Raw genomic sequence first — 12,746 nt, 5'->3', positions numbered from 1 at the left:
GAAAAACAAAACAAACAAAAAGAGCCAGCTAATAAATTTAAAACAGAAAAAAAAAAATGGTACAGCCAGGCCGAGGCGCCTCCTACTGCTAGGTCGAAGCCCTACTTGGATTGTCATTTGTCTACTCTGAGCATCGGTCCTTCTCACCTGCTCCTCATGAAGTCTAGATCGCTGGACTTGTCTAACCATTTGTGTGTTTGTTTGTTTGTTTGTTTGTTTTGTTATTTTTTTAGAGAATGACTTAAGCCCCAAATGAATTGTTTTATTCCAGAACAATCCCAACAAAATTTTAAAAAAAAAAATCATATTTAAGGATCATTTAAAAAAATTATTCATAAAGAAATCAATATAAAATGATTTATTAAAAATAAAAATATGACTTATTATTAATTATTGTCTGTAAATAATTTATTTGGGTAATTATTGTATGTGATTTTTCTATTTCAAATTATAAAGAAAGTCCCTTCATCCTTGATTTTTGACAAAATTTTAAACCTACAAATTTATGACTTATTTTTAAAATTTGCAACTTCTTTTACTTTAATTCACAGGAAAAGAGTTTCTCCACTTTTTTTTCCCTCCACTTTCCTCCACTTCTCCCATCTCCATCATTCATTAATTTTATTATTTAAAAAATTATTTAATAAAATAATTTGAATGGTGGGGATGGAGGAAGTAGAGAGAAGTAGAAGGAAAAAATGTAGAAACCCCTCTCCCTTTGATTCACGGCTCGATGTCATAATTTAATTAAAGAACACAATTTAAAAAAGATCCAAAATTTAACATTGAATTTTATAAGATTATTTATTCAATTTTAAAAATTTACAACTTACTCTCTTAAATTTATAACTTCATCTACTATGATTTACAACTTTCTACTCCAATTTTATTTATGAACACAATATTAATATTTATTTTTCTCAAGAGAAATAACTTATTCAATTTTAAAAGTTTGCAGCTTACTCTCAAGTTTCAAATTTTATTTAAAAATGCAAGATTTCAAACCTTGAATTTATAATGTTATATTTTTGTCATTTATAAGCATTGTAATTTTATATCTCAATTTTTTTAATGAACATAAAATCTCAATATTAATTTTATTTAAAAAAAATTATTCATGAATTTTTAAATAAAACTTGGAGCTCAAGTTATAAACTAAGGTAAATAGAATTGTACATTAGATAAAGTAGATTACAAATTCTTGAAATTGAACATCTCAAGAGAAAAATAAATATTAAAATTATGTTCATAAATAAATTGGGATATAAAGTTGCAAGTCATAAAAATAATGTTGCAAATTGATAAGCACTTGTTGTTAGTGCCTTAAATAAATTAAGCTTCACTAGTGTAACTAGTGGGCAACCTAGGTTAATTTATCAAAGTAGAATGATATTAAAAATTTGATAAACAGCAATAAAAATTATCTAATAGTTACTAAAATAAAACTATTATAATGTTTTTGAATTTTTCAAATTTATGAGTGAAGTGAGAATAAATTAGGGTCTATAATTATATATATGGGATCCTTAGGAGTGAGAGTTGAAGTTTATCCTAGTCAAATTAGATTTTCCAATCACCTCAATTCATTAGTCAAATCAGCCTAAGTAATCACTCAAACTTGATTGAAAAACTTTTCAAAAATTTCTAATATCTTAGATGATTAATGGTAGTTCTATTTAATCAATTAACACTATCAATGCACAATGAGTATAATGAAATCAAGTATGGCCAATGTATAGCACGAAATTCACTTAAAAAATGAGTTTCAATTAGATAAATCAAAATTTAAACATCTCAAAGTAATATTAACACAATACTCGTGCAATACTAACTTATATAGTACCAACAATCACAGTAACACATGAAGTTTGAGCTACATAGCAAGAAAACCCAATACGCAATGTATCATTACAAAATATCAATTAAACATTTCACCAAATACATAGCTTACACTAGTTACAAGGTGCAAATTTCAATCAAGAATAAAAATTGTAACTAAAATCAAAATAGAGATGACTTAACCCTTTTTAAAAGCTTGGCTCAAGTGCTTCTTGTCTTCTCCCAAGAATCACAAGCTTCTTAGCCATGCCCCATAACTTCCTCTAGTCCATCTCCAAAATCATTAAAATGTTCGGCCATGGTGATGAAATGGAGAATAATGCAATTTCTCGAAAATAAAGGAGAATGACTGAATTGAATTCGAGGATTTGATGCGGACTGGACAAGGAGTGATTTGATCGGCGTGGATGATGAGGAGTACAGAACCAGTTGGAGAATTGAAGGAGCCCAAGAAGAACAATTACAGAGGAGGAGACGATGAAAAAGATGAAGCGATAGAAGACGAAGTGGAGATATGATCGAAAAAAAATGAAGAAATGTTTTCTTTTTATCGAGTAAGCGGTGAATCAATTGATGGGATCAAATTGATGAAAGATGAGCGGAGAGAATCAGGGTGTGTGTGTGAATGTGCTGACAGTGAAAATTCAAATTTTCTTTTTTTTTTTTTTTCAAAACGGTGGTCGCATGACACAAGCTGTTTCAATTGAAGCAGAGAGAAAGTCCCTAGCATCCAATACGCATCGGACTGCGAACACATGTCCCGTACTCGGATACACGTCCCGATACGCATCGTCGCTCTCCTCTTGTTGCTCTTGCTTCTACTTTGCTTTCCCCGATATGCATCGTCGCTCTCCTCTCATGGCTCTTGCTTCTGATTTGCTTTCACCGTCTCTGGCGACTTACTTGTTTGCTTTTACTATTTTTCCATCAATGACTGATTGTCAAGTTCTCTCCCTACCTCTCCCTCTCTATTCCTACTTCTGCTACTTCTCCTCTTCTCCCTCGTGCTTCCTTGAAAGAAACGGTGGAAACTAATTGTGAATTTGCTTAGCTAAGTGGTATGCAGGTGGGGTTCTAATTTTTCTTGAAGAAGAATTTTTTTATTTTCAAACTTTTTATCCTCTTGCTTCTTCTCATTTTCATATAGCCACCTACATTTGAAATAATAAAATCAATAAAAAATATATCTTAAAAAATAAAAAAATAAAATTTTAAAAAATAAGCAATAAATTTCAAAAAAATTTTAAAATATTTTTTTGCTTCTTAATTATAATTATTAACCACGTAAATTCAAATAGTCCAAAACAAGTGCTAAAAAATTAAGAAAAGTGATGTAAAAATATGTAAAATATATGAATCATTACAAATCAGAGAAAATAAGTTGTACATTTTTGGAGCTGTATAAGTTGTAAATTCTTGGAGCTGAATAAATAATCTTATAAAATTAAATGTTAAAATTTTGTGTTTTTTTATAAAAAATTTGTGTTCTTAAATTAAGTTAAAAACCGAGTTGGAAATCAAAATAAAAGATGCAAAATTTTAAATATAGGTTACAAATTTGTAAAAAAAATCCCTTAAATTAAGAATTTAAGGAATTTTTTTTTACATTTTGAAATTCATTGAGATTTTGTTGGAATGAAATAATTTTTTTAATATTAAGTGTCATTTTTTTTTTTTAAGTCATGCTGCAAATCCAAGCGTCTTTCCGAGTCTTGCTAATTTTATTCCCATCATTTTTTCAATCGATGGCCAAAGCGGAAAAATTACACAAACTCAAGAAATCAGATCACCAATTTAAAGTGAAAAAAAAAATGCATAAGCATTTATAAAAAAAAACTTAAATACTTAATGTACTTATTTTTAATTAAATTAAGATATATAAATATTGTATAGATTATTTATTTTATAAAAAACTCTTATTATGAATGTTATTAATGCATTAAAATTTACTTATTATAATTTAATTAAATAAACTTATATTAAATATATAAAATTAAATACATAAATCTTGAAATTATTTTCCCAAACATATATGATCAAATTATTAGGAGTCAATAAGTTGTGGATCTAGAATTTAACAATTTAGTCGGTGGCCGACCACTTCGTATTTTTGCCTATTGGCCTTCCTCACCGTTCTCCTTTCTGATAAGTTTTCACTTTTCAGCATCATTCTCTGTCTCTTCAACCGCCTTGGCGAGTCTAATGAAAAATTCTTGATTGAATTGTTTTTAACATAGATAAGCAATTTTTGCCTCATTTTCACAGGACTGTTTTGCTTTACACTTCTGAGTCGCGTTCTTTTTCTGATCTTGGAATCTCTTTCTGGGTTTTGCGCCTCCAATTTTCTAATTTTTTTTCTTTACACTAGTCTTGAACAATTCTTTAAGGTTCTGGTGGAGTCGGATCTTATTGTTTCCCTCGAAAAAGCCGTTGCGCTCATAAGTACTTCGTCGCTGCAAAAGGTCAAAGACGATTCGTAAAGGTTTGTCATTGTGTTCTATTCATGAAGTTTTCTGCCTGACTTTTGTTTTTCATTGATTTTTATGATGGTCATTTTCTTATACTACACCTAAAAAGTGAATATTCCTTCTTCTGGGCTCTCTGTTCAATCTTCTCGGGCAAAATAAATTCTTTTGTTTTATATTTCACTAGTCTTCTCAGACCCTGTCGTTAATATTGGAAGTTTGTATTTTTGTTCTGGAAACTTTTGGTGGTAATTATTGATGCTGGCGCGATAAATTAATCCGTTGCTGAGAGGAGGGAGAATTTGCTACTTGTTAAGAGTTGCTCTGGGTGTTATCTTCAACTCCGATACCCTTTCACCTTGAAAAAAATAATGACAATATCATTTTGCCCGTTACTATTTCCACGCTTAGTTGTGGGCACAACCAACTTGCACATATTGTTCCTTTTGTTGACAGGCACTCTTTTAATCGGTATATCACTTTCATGTTAAAATAACTACTCCGTGAGCTCTAGCCATGTCGCAAATGCTAAACACGTGTCAAGAATAAAGTCTACTTTATGATTGAAATAACCATTTTGGTCTTCTTCATAACAAGTTCGTTTCCATTGATACATTATATGGAGGACGTTGACCACGGAACTTTGGGTGCAGCAAATTATTCTTCAATTTTTTTTTTTTTTTGTATCACTTAAATGATTCAGTTGGTTTTGGATATCATAGACACAATTTCCTAGAAAGGTAAATTTGGAATTTTTGGCTTGTCAATTTAAGTTTGAGTAATGACTTGAGCGATTAGTCTCTGATTGTGCTGCTCGAAAGTTACAATTGTGGTGTTCATCAAGCTGAAATAAACTGGAATCTACAGTAAATGGTACAACTTAGGAAATGAGTTTTTAACAGGACAGAGTTGCAGGAGTAAGAACAAGGCATATGGTTCTTGTTACCAAAGTTATTGTTTGGAACTGAACATTTTCCAGGAATATGAATTACTAATTCTGCCAGGTTGAAGAAACGTGTCAAGGTTCAACGCTAGATTTGGCTGCCTGATAGATAGACTCCTGACATTTTGTGTCATATATAATTTCCAGGCTTTAATTCTGCCTTTAGATCTGATATTTATTATTTGTTCTTCTGTTCATTGTGAATTTTCCTCTTAGCCATGCCTAGAACCTCTGTTTTTCCCCCTTTCATGTGGCATTCATATTTCGTTTGTGTTGTCCAACCAATCACCTTACAGTTAGTTGTTGTCCATAAGGATCATTTATCATTTGTCTAAAATTTCTCTTGCTTTTCCAAATTTGGAGCTCATCATCATGGCATGTAAACACCTGCCATTTGTTCATTCACTTCAAAGCAATCTGACCTGGTGAAAATGGTGAATCTCAATCTTCTGCATGAATTTAGATACACATGGCAGCAATAGAGGACACAGGCACAGCCCTTTCTGGAGAATTTTCAGTAACTTTAACTATCAGATAAAATATAGAGAACTTGATTTAAACAACATCTCATTTTAGATATGCTGCTCCTAGACATTTAAAAGAAAACTTGAAGATTTTAGGATCCTGCTTACCATGGCTTCTGAATGACTATTTTACCTTGCTACACATACTGTCTTCTACAGTTTGAGTGAATTGTGAGAGATCATCTACTTTTGAATTTAAGCAGAAATGTAGCAACTAGGAATATGAATATGTCACATTTAATACTAAACGATTAATGATGAGAAGTTGAATCTTGACCGCCTGCCCAAATTGTTTGCCACTTCGCCTTGACTGGTCAATTGGTATTTGTTGCTTTTGATCCGTCCTTCTCATATTCTTCATCAGCTTTCTGATTACTAATTCTTTTATGCAATATGAGTAAAATGTCTTGTTGGTTCTGACAGAAATTAACCTGGGCGCACTCAAATTTCTATAGTTTTGGCTATCCATAGCTATCTAATGCAGCAAGGGCTCACGGCTACTCCCTCTTCTCATTCAAACTCATCTGTTTCAACACCTCAGGGAATTAGTCCAACTTCATGGATGGGCAACTTTGAATCCCTCAATGCTGGGCCATCTGCTGATTTTCCTCAGCAAAATGCAAATAGTAATTCAAAAGATGAAACAGAGTTGCTATCTGTGTCTTGGAATCAGGACTATGGTTGCTTTTCTGCCAGCACTAGCCGTGGCTTTCGAATTTATAATTGTGTGCCTTTCAAGGAGACTTTTAGACGTGACTTGAGAGGTGGTTTTAAAATTGTAGAGATGCTGTTCCGGTGCAACATTCTAGCACTTGTTGGTGCTGTAACTAATCCATGTTACCCTCCTAACAAAGTTATGATTTGGGATGATCATCAGAGCAGGTGCATTGGTGAATTTACATTTAGGTCTGAGGTTCGTGCAGTGAAATTAAGACGCGATCGAATTGTAGTAGTTCTTGAGCACAAGATCTATGTTTATAACTTCATGGATTTGAAGCTTCTTCAACAGATTGAGACTTTGGCTAATCCTAGGGGATTGTGCTGTCTTTCTTACCATCCAAATACGTTTGTTTTGGCTTGTCCTGGTGTTCACAGTGGACAAGTCCGGGTTGAACACTTCGGTCTGAACATGATGAAAGTAATCAATGCTCATGATTCTCAAATTGCATGCTTTACTTTGACAATGGATGGGCTCCTTCTTGCGACTGCTAGTGCAAAGGGCACTTTAATTAGAATCTTCAACACCATGGATGGCAGTCGGTTGCAGGAAGTAGGTTACTGGACCTTGTATTTTAATTATTGGGATGATCATTGTTGCCTCTAACTTAATTGTGTCAATTTTTTGTGGAATTTCACCAATTTGGGTTTTGTATTTTCTTGAATAAGATGGGTTGGATGGGAAATTACATTTTTTGTAAAAATTTTCCTTTATGCGATCTATACTTTTTGCAAGATTTTCTGATAATTGTTTTGCTGTATGCAAACAAACTTCAAATAATTGTTTTTCCTTCAAGTTGTTTAAAAACCTTGCAAGGTTAAGTTTCCAGTTTTTTTTTTTTTTTTGCTATAAAAGGGGCATTATTGCAACAATATCTTCTACATTTATAGAACACAAATTTCATGTTGAATATTCCTTAAATAGTTGTCATGCAGCTTTTTATGATTTTCCTACAACTCTTATGGTTGTGCTTTTGACGTCTTTTTTGTAAAGACAGAAGGCTTCTACTTCTCAAGGATCATGGATTGAGCCTAAAATGTCCTGAAACTAGTAGCTTTTTCTTTAATAAACTTAGTTTGTTCTACGACCATGAATTTTCTTTAATTTTCCATGCAAAAATCTTCTGTGCAGGTAAGAAGAGGGGTAGATAGAGCTGAAATCTATAGTATTGCTTTATCTTCAAATGTCCAGTGGTTGGCAGCATCAAGTGACAAAGGCACCATTCATATATTCAGCCTGAGAGTCAGAGTTGTTGGGGAGGAGACATTGCCTCCTCCAACCACTCCCCAGAGCCATGCGCTGCTTCATCATAATTCTTCAACCTCTTTAGATTCATTGCTTTCTCCCAATACTGGTTCCAACCCCAATTCATCATTGTCTTTCATGAGAGGTAAAAGAGATTTACTTAATCATACGATTACTTGCTAAGCCTTGTTATTAATAAATTTCAAGATTTAAAGAATTTTGTTAAGTTTATGTGTTGTCTAGGATGTTCATTTGTTGACCTGTAGACTTTTGGAAATTTCAAAAACATGATAGCATCATTAATGATTTTCTCGGATCTAACCAGCTGTCTAAAAGGCTCCCCAAAACCCTTTGATGAGGGGTTATCTCCTCAATATATCTTTCTTTTCAAATCAAGTCATCTGAAGCCATTGTTATCCCTACCTCTAACAGAACTAATGCTTATAAATTTCCCCCCAGCAGTGAGGATTTTCCTCTTTCTTGCAACCAGCTTGTCCAGCTCGTCTTTGTATTATTTTCTCTTAGCTACGAAATTGCAAAATGCCTTGGCAAACATTTGGTCGTTGTGGTTTTTCTAATGACTTGATCTCTTTGACTACATGGTAGGGGTCTTACCAAAATATTTTAGCTCAGAATGGTCATTTGCCCGGTACCGCTTGCCAGAGAACACACGATTTATTGTGGCATTTGGATCTCGGAACACTGCCCTAATTGTTGGCTTGGACGGGAGGTATGTCTATGTTACTGTATTGTGCACTTTGAGTTTCATTTGGGTCCCCCCCCCCATCACCGGGGGGGGGGGGTCTTAATTTTTTAAGAATAGGACACGTTTTTTCTGTGCATTACATAAAATTTGAGAAATGAACTGTATTATTAATGATTAATGAACAGGGTGGCTTGTTATGGAATATATATTATCTATTGATATACTGATTTCCTATAAAGTTGAGGTAAATGTGTATCTAAGCCCTCATGCCCATATGAAAATAAGGGCTAATGTTAGAGGCAGAAAATTTTAAACTATATATTTCATACTTCATACAATTATTGGAGGTATAAGATATCAACTACATTTGTGTAACCGCTTCCCCTTTCTGTGTAGTTTGTTTGTATGTTGTAGCCTTTTCAATTAGCCACAAAGGAACATTCTAAAATGCAATGCTCCGCACTCCTTTAATTCCAAGTCATTGAAAAATATCTCGCAACTGTGAAGGTCCAAATCACCTTATAAACTTTCAAACTTAGTCGTTTAAAGCATCAGTCCTGTTTTGGTCAAGAATGATGGCGTTTCACACTCTTGCTGCCACATATAATGTGCTCTTTGAAGTGTGAAAGTTTACTGGGGTATTTTCTTGCTTGCAAAGTTAATGCTTGCAATGGTATAAGGCTAAAGGGGTGTATAACTGTATATGCTTTTTCTCTTTCTTTTCTGCATATTGATATTCTACTTCTTTCTCTTTTAATATCTCTTGTAAGGACATCATATGTCTCATTATTGCCCTCATTCTCACATGGTGCCATCTCTTTCCAATGGCATCAGTTTTTACAGGTGCAGCTTTGATCCAGTGCATGGCGGGGAGATGTTGCAGCAGGAGTATGTTCGGTTTTTAAAATCTGAAAGTAGGCCAACATGAACTTTTAATTGTACAACATCATTATCAGTCACAAATTATTAGGTACAATATGCTGGAGAATATACTTAATGGTTGACAATTGAATCAAATCCTAATCCCGAGTACTATGATTTCACATGCCAACACTGTTGTGCCAAAGAATAAGAATTTCTTCTTAGTCATCAGGCAGGCATGGCCTCTTATTTTTATGTAAATATGAAGTGTACATCGGTCCAATGCAAGGCAACAAGTCTCTGTAAATAACTAAATGTGATGGCTTTCCACGTTGAATAATCTTTGAGTATTTGAGGATTTTTTTTTTCTGTATATGGTGTACGTTTTGGGGAAATTTGAATATAATTAAAAAGGAGAAAGGAATATTAAGAGCTAGTGACAATATCATAGATAAATCAGAGGTTGAATATTTGTTGCTAATTGTAAGTATCTCACTGGAAAATTTCAGTGGATTGTTTGAACAAAATTATACGAATTGATTAGTCCTTGGGGCCTTAGTCCTTTTCCACATGTATGATCAAAATCTTGATTTCGCATTAAATATTAAATAAAAATTATTTGACATTTCTAATATTTTAACAAATAAATAAATTTTCGTAAACTTCATTATAAAATTAACTTTTTTATAATACTATTTAATTGTAACGCATCAACAAAAAGTGATACAGCAAAAACAATCTAATATCAAATAGAATGCTTCACATCACTAGTTATTCATAAAACCATGCAAATGTTCTACATACATGATTGGAAGGAAAGAAATTCTCAAGAATATTATCACGATATGTAATGAAATTCCACTTAAAAGTATACTCTGCAGTGGCCAGATTTATATGATTCAATACTAAGCATATGGCCCCAGCTAAATCACACCTTATAGATCAATGATTTCTCTTCTTCCTCTTTGACAGTGTTAACCATGAGAGCCACCTGATTCATACTTGGCCTAGCTTCTGGTGAACGATGTACACATTTGATAGCCACTCGAAGCAGATTCACCAGCCTCTCTTCACTGGCATACTCTGATATCAGTGCCTTGTCAAACACCTCGCCTGTCCATTCTTCCCTCACAACAGATTGGACCCACTCCGCCAAGTCAATCCCATCGTTCTTCACACACTTCCCTGTAAGTAGCTCAAGAAGTATCACCCCAAATCCATACACATCTGCCTTCAACACAATTGGTGCTCCAGAACCAGTAGGACGAGGACTTGCAGAAGATGAGCTCAGTTCATCGTCCATATTCATCACACCATACTCACTTATGCGTGCTTCCATGTTATAGCTCAGCAAAATGTTGGAGGATTTCAGGTTTCCATGTGCAATACCTTTCTCCCCAACCTTTTGATGCATGAAAGCCAATCCCTCTGCTATCATTGCTGCAATCCCAAGCCTGCTGATCCAATCAAATCCTCTTGACTCGCCTGAAAACCATGTCTAATATTGTGAAGCTCGTGTGTAGTGCAAGTTTACATGGGGATGAAATTAAAAAGTTGAGTGGAAGTCAAATAGAGTATATGATGATATTTACCATGAAGAAGCTTGAATAAGCTTCCATTTTCTTGGAATTCGTAGACCAGAAGCTTCTCTTGATTGGAGCAATAGAAAGCAAGTGGTGGGAGTAAGTAAGGGTGCTTCACTTGACCCAGAATCTCCATTTTTTGCTTGAAGTCATGACTGGAAGTAGCCAAGTCCTTGATCCTTTTTACAACCACCGTCTTGCCGTTGTCCAGCATCACCTTATAAAGACTACCATGCTTGCCTCTGCCAAGCAGTTCTGCTGGGGCTCTCAGCAAGTCCTCAAGTCTAAACTCACTTATCACTGGTTGTGCAAGAACTACAAGTGATTGTGAAACCATCCCACTTTCAGAATTGACTGAAATCTCGGATCTGCTTACGACTGATTTTTGTCCACTTGAAGCATTACTAGGTTTGTCAAACACATCATGATCACTACTTGCTGCTACCTTATTTGATGCTCCAGCTTCAGCCTTTTCTATTTTGTTCCTTGTACACAGTTTATAAAGTACGAAAAGGATAAATACCAAAACCAATGCAGCATATCCTGAATACATTTGGATTTGGTCTTTAGAAGGACCCTTTGATCCATTCGATCCATTCATTTCATTTGACCCATTTGATTCTACTGATTTGACAGCAAGAGTATGAATTAGCGGACAGTTTTTTTGCAGTGGTTTTCCACACAGTTCAGGATTGCCCAAAAAGCTGTCTTCAAAGAAACGGTCATGAACATCTGGAATTTGGCCACTAAAGTTGTTACAAGAAACATTGAACTTATAAAAGTTGGAAAAATCAAACCCGGGTATCGCCCCACTGAGGTTATTGTTCTGGGCGAGGAGCACATTCAACCCTGAGATTCTGGACAAGCCTGGTAAGTGACCAGAAAACTTATTATTCGAAATGTCAAGCCTTTTCAGATTATTTAGCAAGGCAAGTGAAGGAGGAAGTTCCCCAGAAAGTTGATTTCCCCCAACGTACAAGCGAGTTAGCTTTTTGCAGTTTCCAATCTCATCTGATATCACCCCACTGATGGCGTTTCCACCAAGAGCAAGAATGATTAAAGAACCGGCAAGAGGTTGAACATTGCAGAGAATAGCAGCATCAAGAGTTCCAGATAAATTCAGCCTGTCGAGAAATAGCCTCCGTACTGATGCATTACGAGAATCGCAGACTACACCTTGCCAGAGGTCCTTACAAGGATCAGAATCTGCCTTCCAATTCAAAGCAGAAATATTCTGTTGGCTTGATAGTTTCGCAAGGAAGCTTATCATTGAGCTCTTGACCTCGTCCTCCACACAAAGTGTCACGTTAATGAGGAAAATCCATGAAAGGAGGACTACCCACGTGGAAATTCGCTCCATTGAAGCCGATGATATGATTATGGGAGTTGATCCAAACTCTTGGGATATGAATGTGAAGCAAGAGACAGAGTCTCAATGTTGTGATGGATTGATTAACAAAGTCGTCTTCCAAGGACGAGAGAGTTATTGTTGCCGGAACTAGAATGAGTCAGATTGGCTAATTTTACTATGAGAGATCCTTTGTTGTGTAGTGGACAACGAGGATCCATTGATGTGGCTGGACGATATAATATTTGAAAATTATGGGCCGGCAGCTATAAATACAGCTAAAGTATAAATGTCATTACCTTGATAGCTTTACATCAGCTCCAATCATATGGGCATTATATGACTTGCTGATCAACATGTTGGTCAAACAACTTCTATTATCGACATGTGTGACATTCCAGTTGTTTGTTAGATTAGGTGTGGATGTAACCTTTTATATTTTTACTGTTCATTTTTTCATATGATTTTCTGATCTTTTTTTTTTAATTACAGAGAAAATTAAATATATAAAATA

General features: G+C 34.5%; 2 protein-coding genes across 3 annotated transcripts; one reads left to right on the top strand and one right to left on the bottom strand.

The window, feature by feature from the left end:
- The first annotated feature begins 3,986 nt into the window (after positions 1 to 3,986).
- Positions 3,987 to 9,641, top strand: LOC129303849 (autophagy-related protein 18c-like). 2 transcript variants are annotated; one of them, XM_054943390.1, is made up of 5 exons: positions 3,987 to 4,321; positions 6,195 to 7,041; positions 7,621 to 7,879; positions 8,341 to 8,464; positions 9,275 to 9,641. In XM_054943390.1, exons 2-5 carry the CDS (start codon positions 6,250 to 6,252, stop codon positions 9,366 to 9,368), a joined length of 1,269 nt encoding a protein of 422 aa, XP_054799365.1. In that variant the 5' UTR covers positions 3,987 to 4,321; positions 6,195 to 6,249; the 3' UTR covers positions 9,369 to 9,641. The 2 variants fall into 2 exon arrangements, with proteins under 2 accessions (XP_054799365.1, XP_054799366.1); XM_054943391.1 differs by having other exon boundaries at positions 3,988 to 4,321; positions 6,313 to 7,041.
- Positions 9,642 to 10,083: 442 nt separating this feature from the next.
- LOC129304101 (probable inactive receptor kinase At2g26730) lies at positions 10,084 to 12,371 on the bottom strand. The gene is made up of 2 exons (XM_054943747.1): positions 10,894 to 12,371; positions 10,084 to 10,786 (listed from the first exon to the last, which is right to left on the bottom strand). Exons 1-2 carry the CDS (start codon positions 12,242 to 12,244, stop codon positions 10,230 to 10,232), a joined length of 1,908 nt encoding a protein of 635 aa, XP_054799722.1. The 5' UTR covers positions 12,245 to 12,371; the 3' UTR covers positions 10,084 to 10,229.
- Positions 12,372 to 12,746: the final 375 nt, after the last annotated feature.

This window comes from Prosopis cineraria, unplaced genomic scaffold (assembly GCF_029017545.1).
Source record: "Prosopis cineraria cultivar Desert tree isolate PC_DT_omini unplaced genomic scaffold, ASM2901754v1 PC2, whole genome shotgun sequence".
NCBI classification, from domain to species: Eukaryota; Viridiplantae; Streptophyta; class Magnoliopsida; order Fabales; family Fabaceae; genus Prosopis; species Prosopis cineraria.
The sequence above is the reverse complement of the archived record's forward strand: the minus strand, read 5'-3'. Positions and strand labels throughout refer to the sequence as shown.

What these genes read in the sequence shown, in the direction of transcription:
- LOC129303849 (XM_054943390.1), top strand. Translation starts at nt 6,250, where the DNA reads ATGCAGCAAGGGCTCACGGCTACTCCCTCTTCTCATTCAAACTCATCT. An exon ending in ATGGCAGTCGGTTGCAGGAA is followed by an intron (nt 7,042 to 7,620) that starts GTAGGTTACTGG and finishes TCTTCTGTGCAG; the next exon opens with GTAAGAAGAGGGGTAGATAG. An exon ending in ATTGTTGGCTTGGACGGGAG is followed by an intron (nt 8,465 to 9,274) that starts GTATGTCTATGT and finishes CAATGGCATCAG; the next exon opens with TTTTTACAGGTGCAGCTTTG.
- LOC129304101 (XM_054943747.1), bottom strand. Translation starts at nt 12,244, where the DNA reads ATGGAGCGAATTTCCACGTGGGTAGTCCTCCTTTCATGGATTTTCCTC. An exon ending in CTTATTCAAGCTTCTTCATG is followed by an intron (nt 10,787 to 10,893) that starts GTAAATATCATC and finishes CATGGTTTTCAG; the next exon opens with GCGAGTCAAGAGGATTTGAT.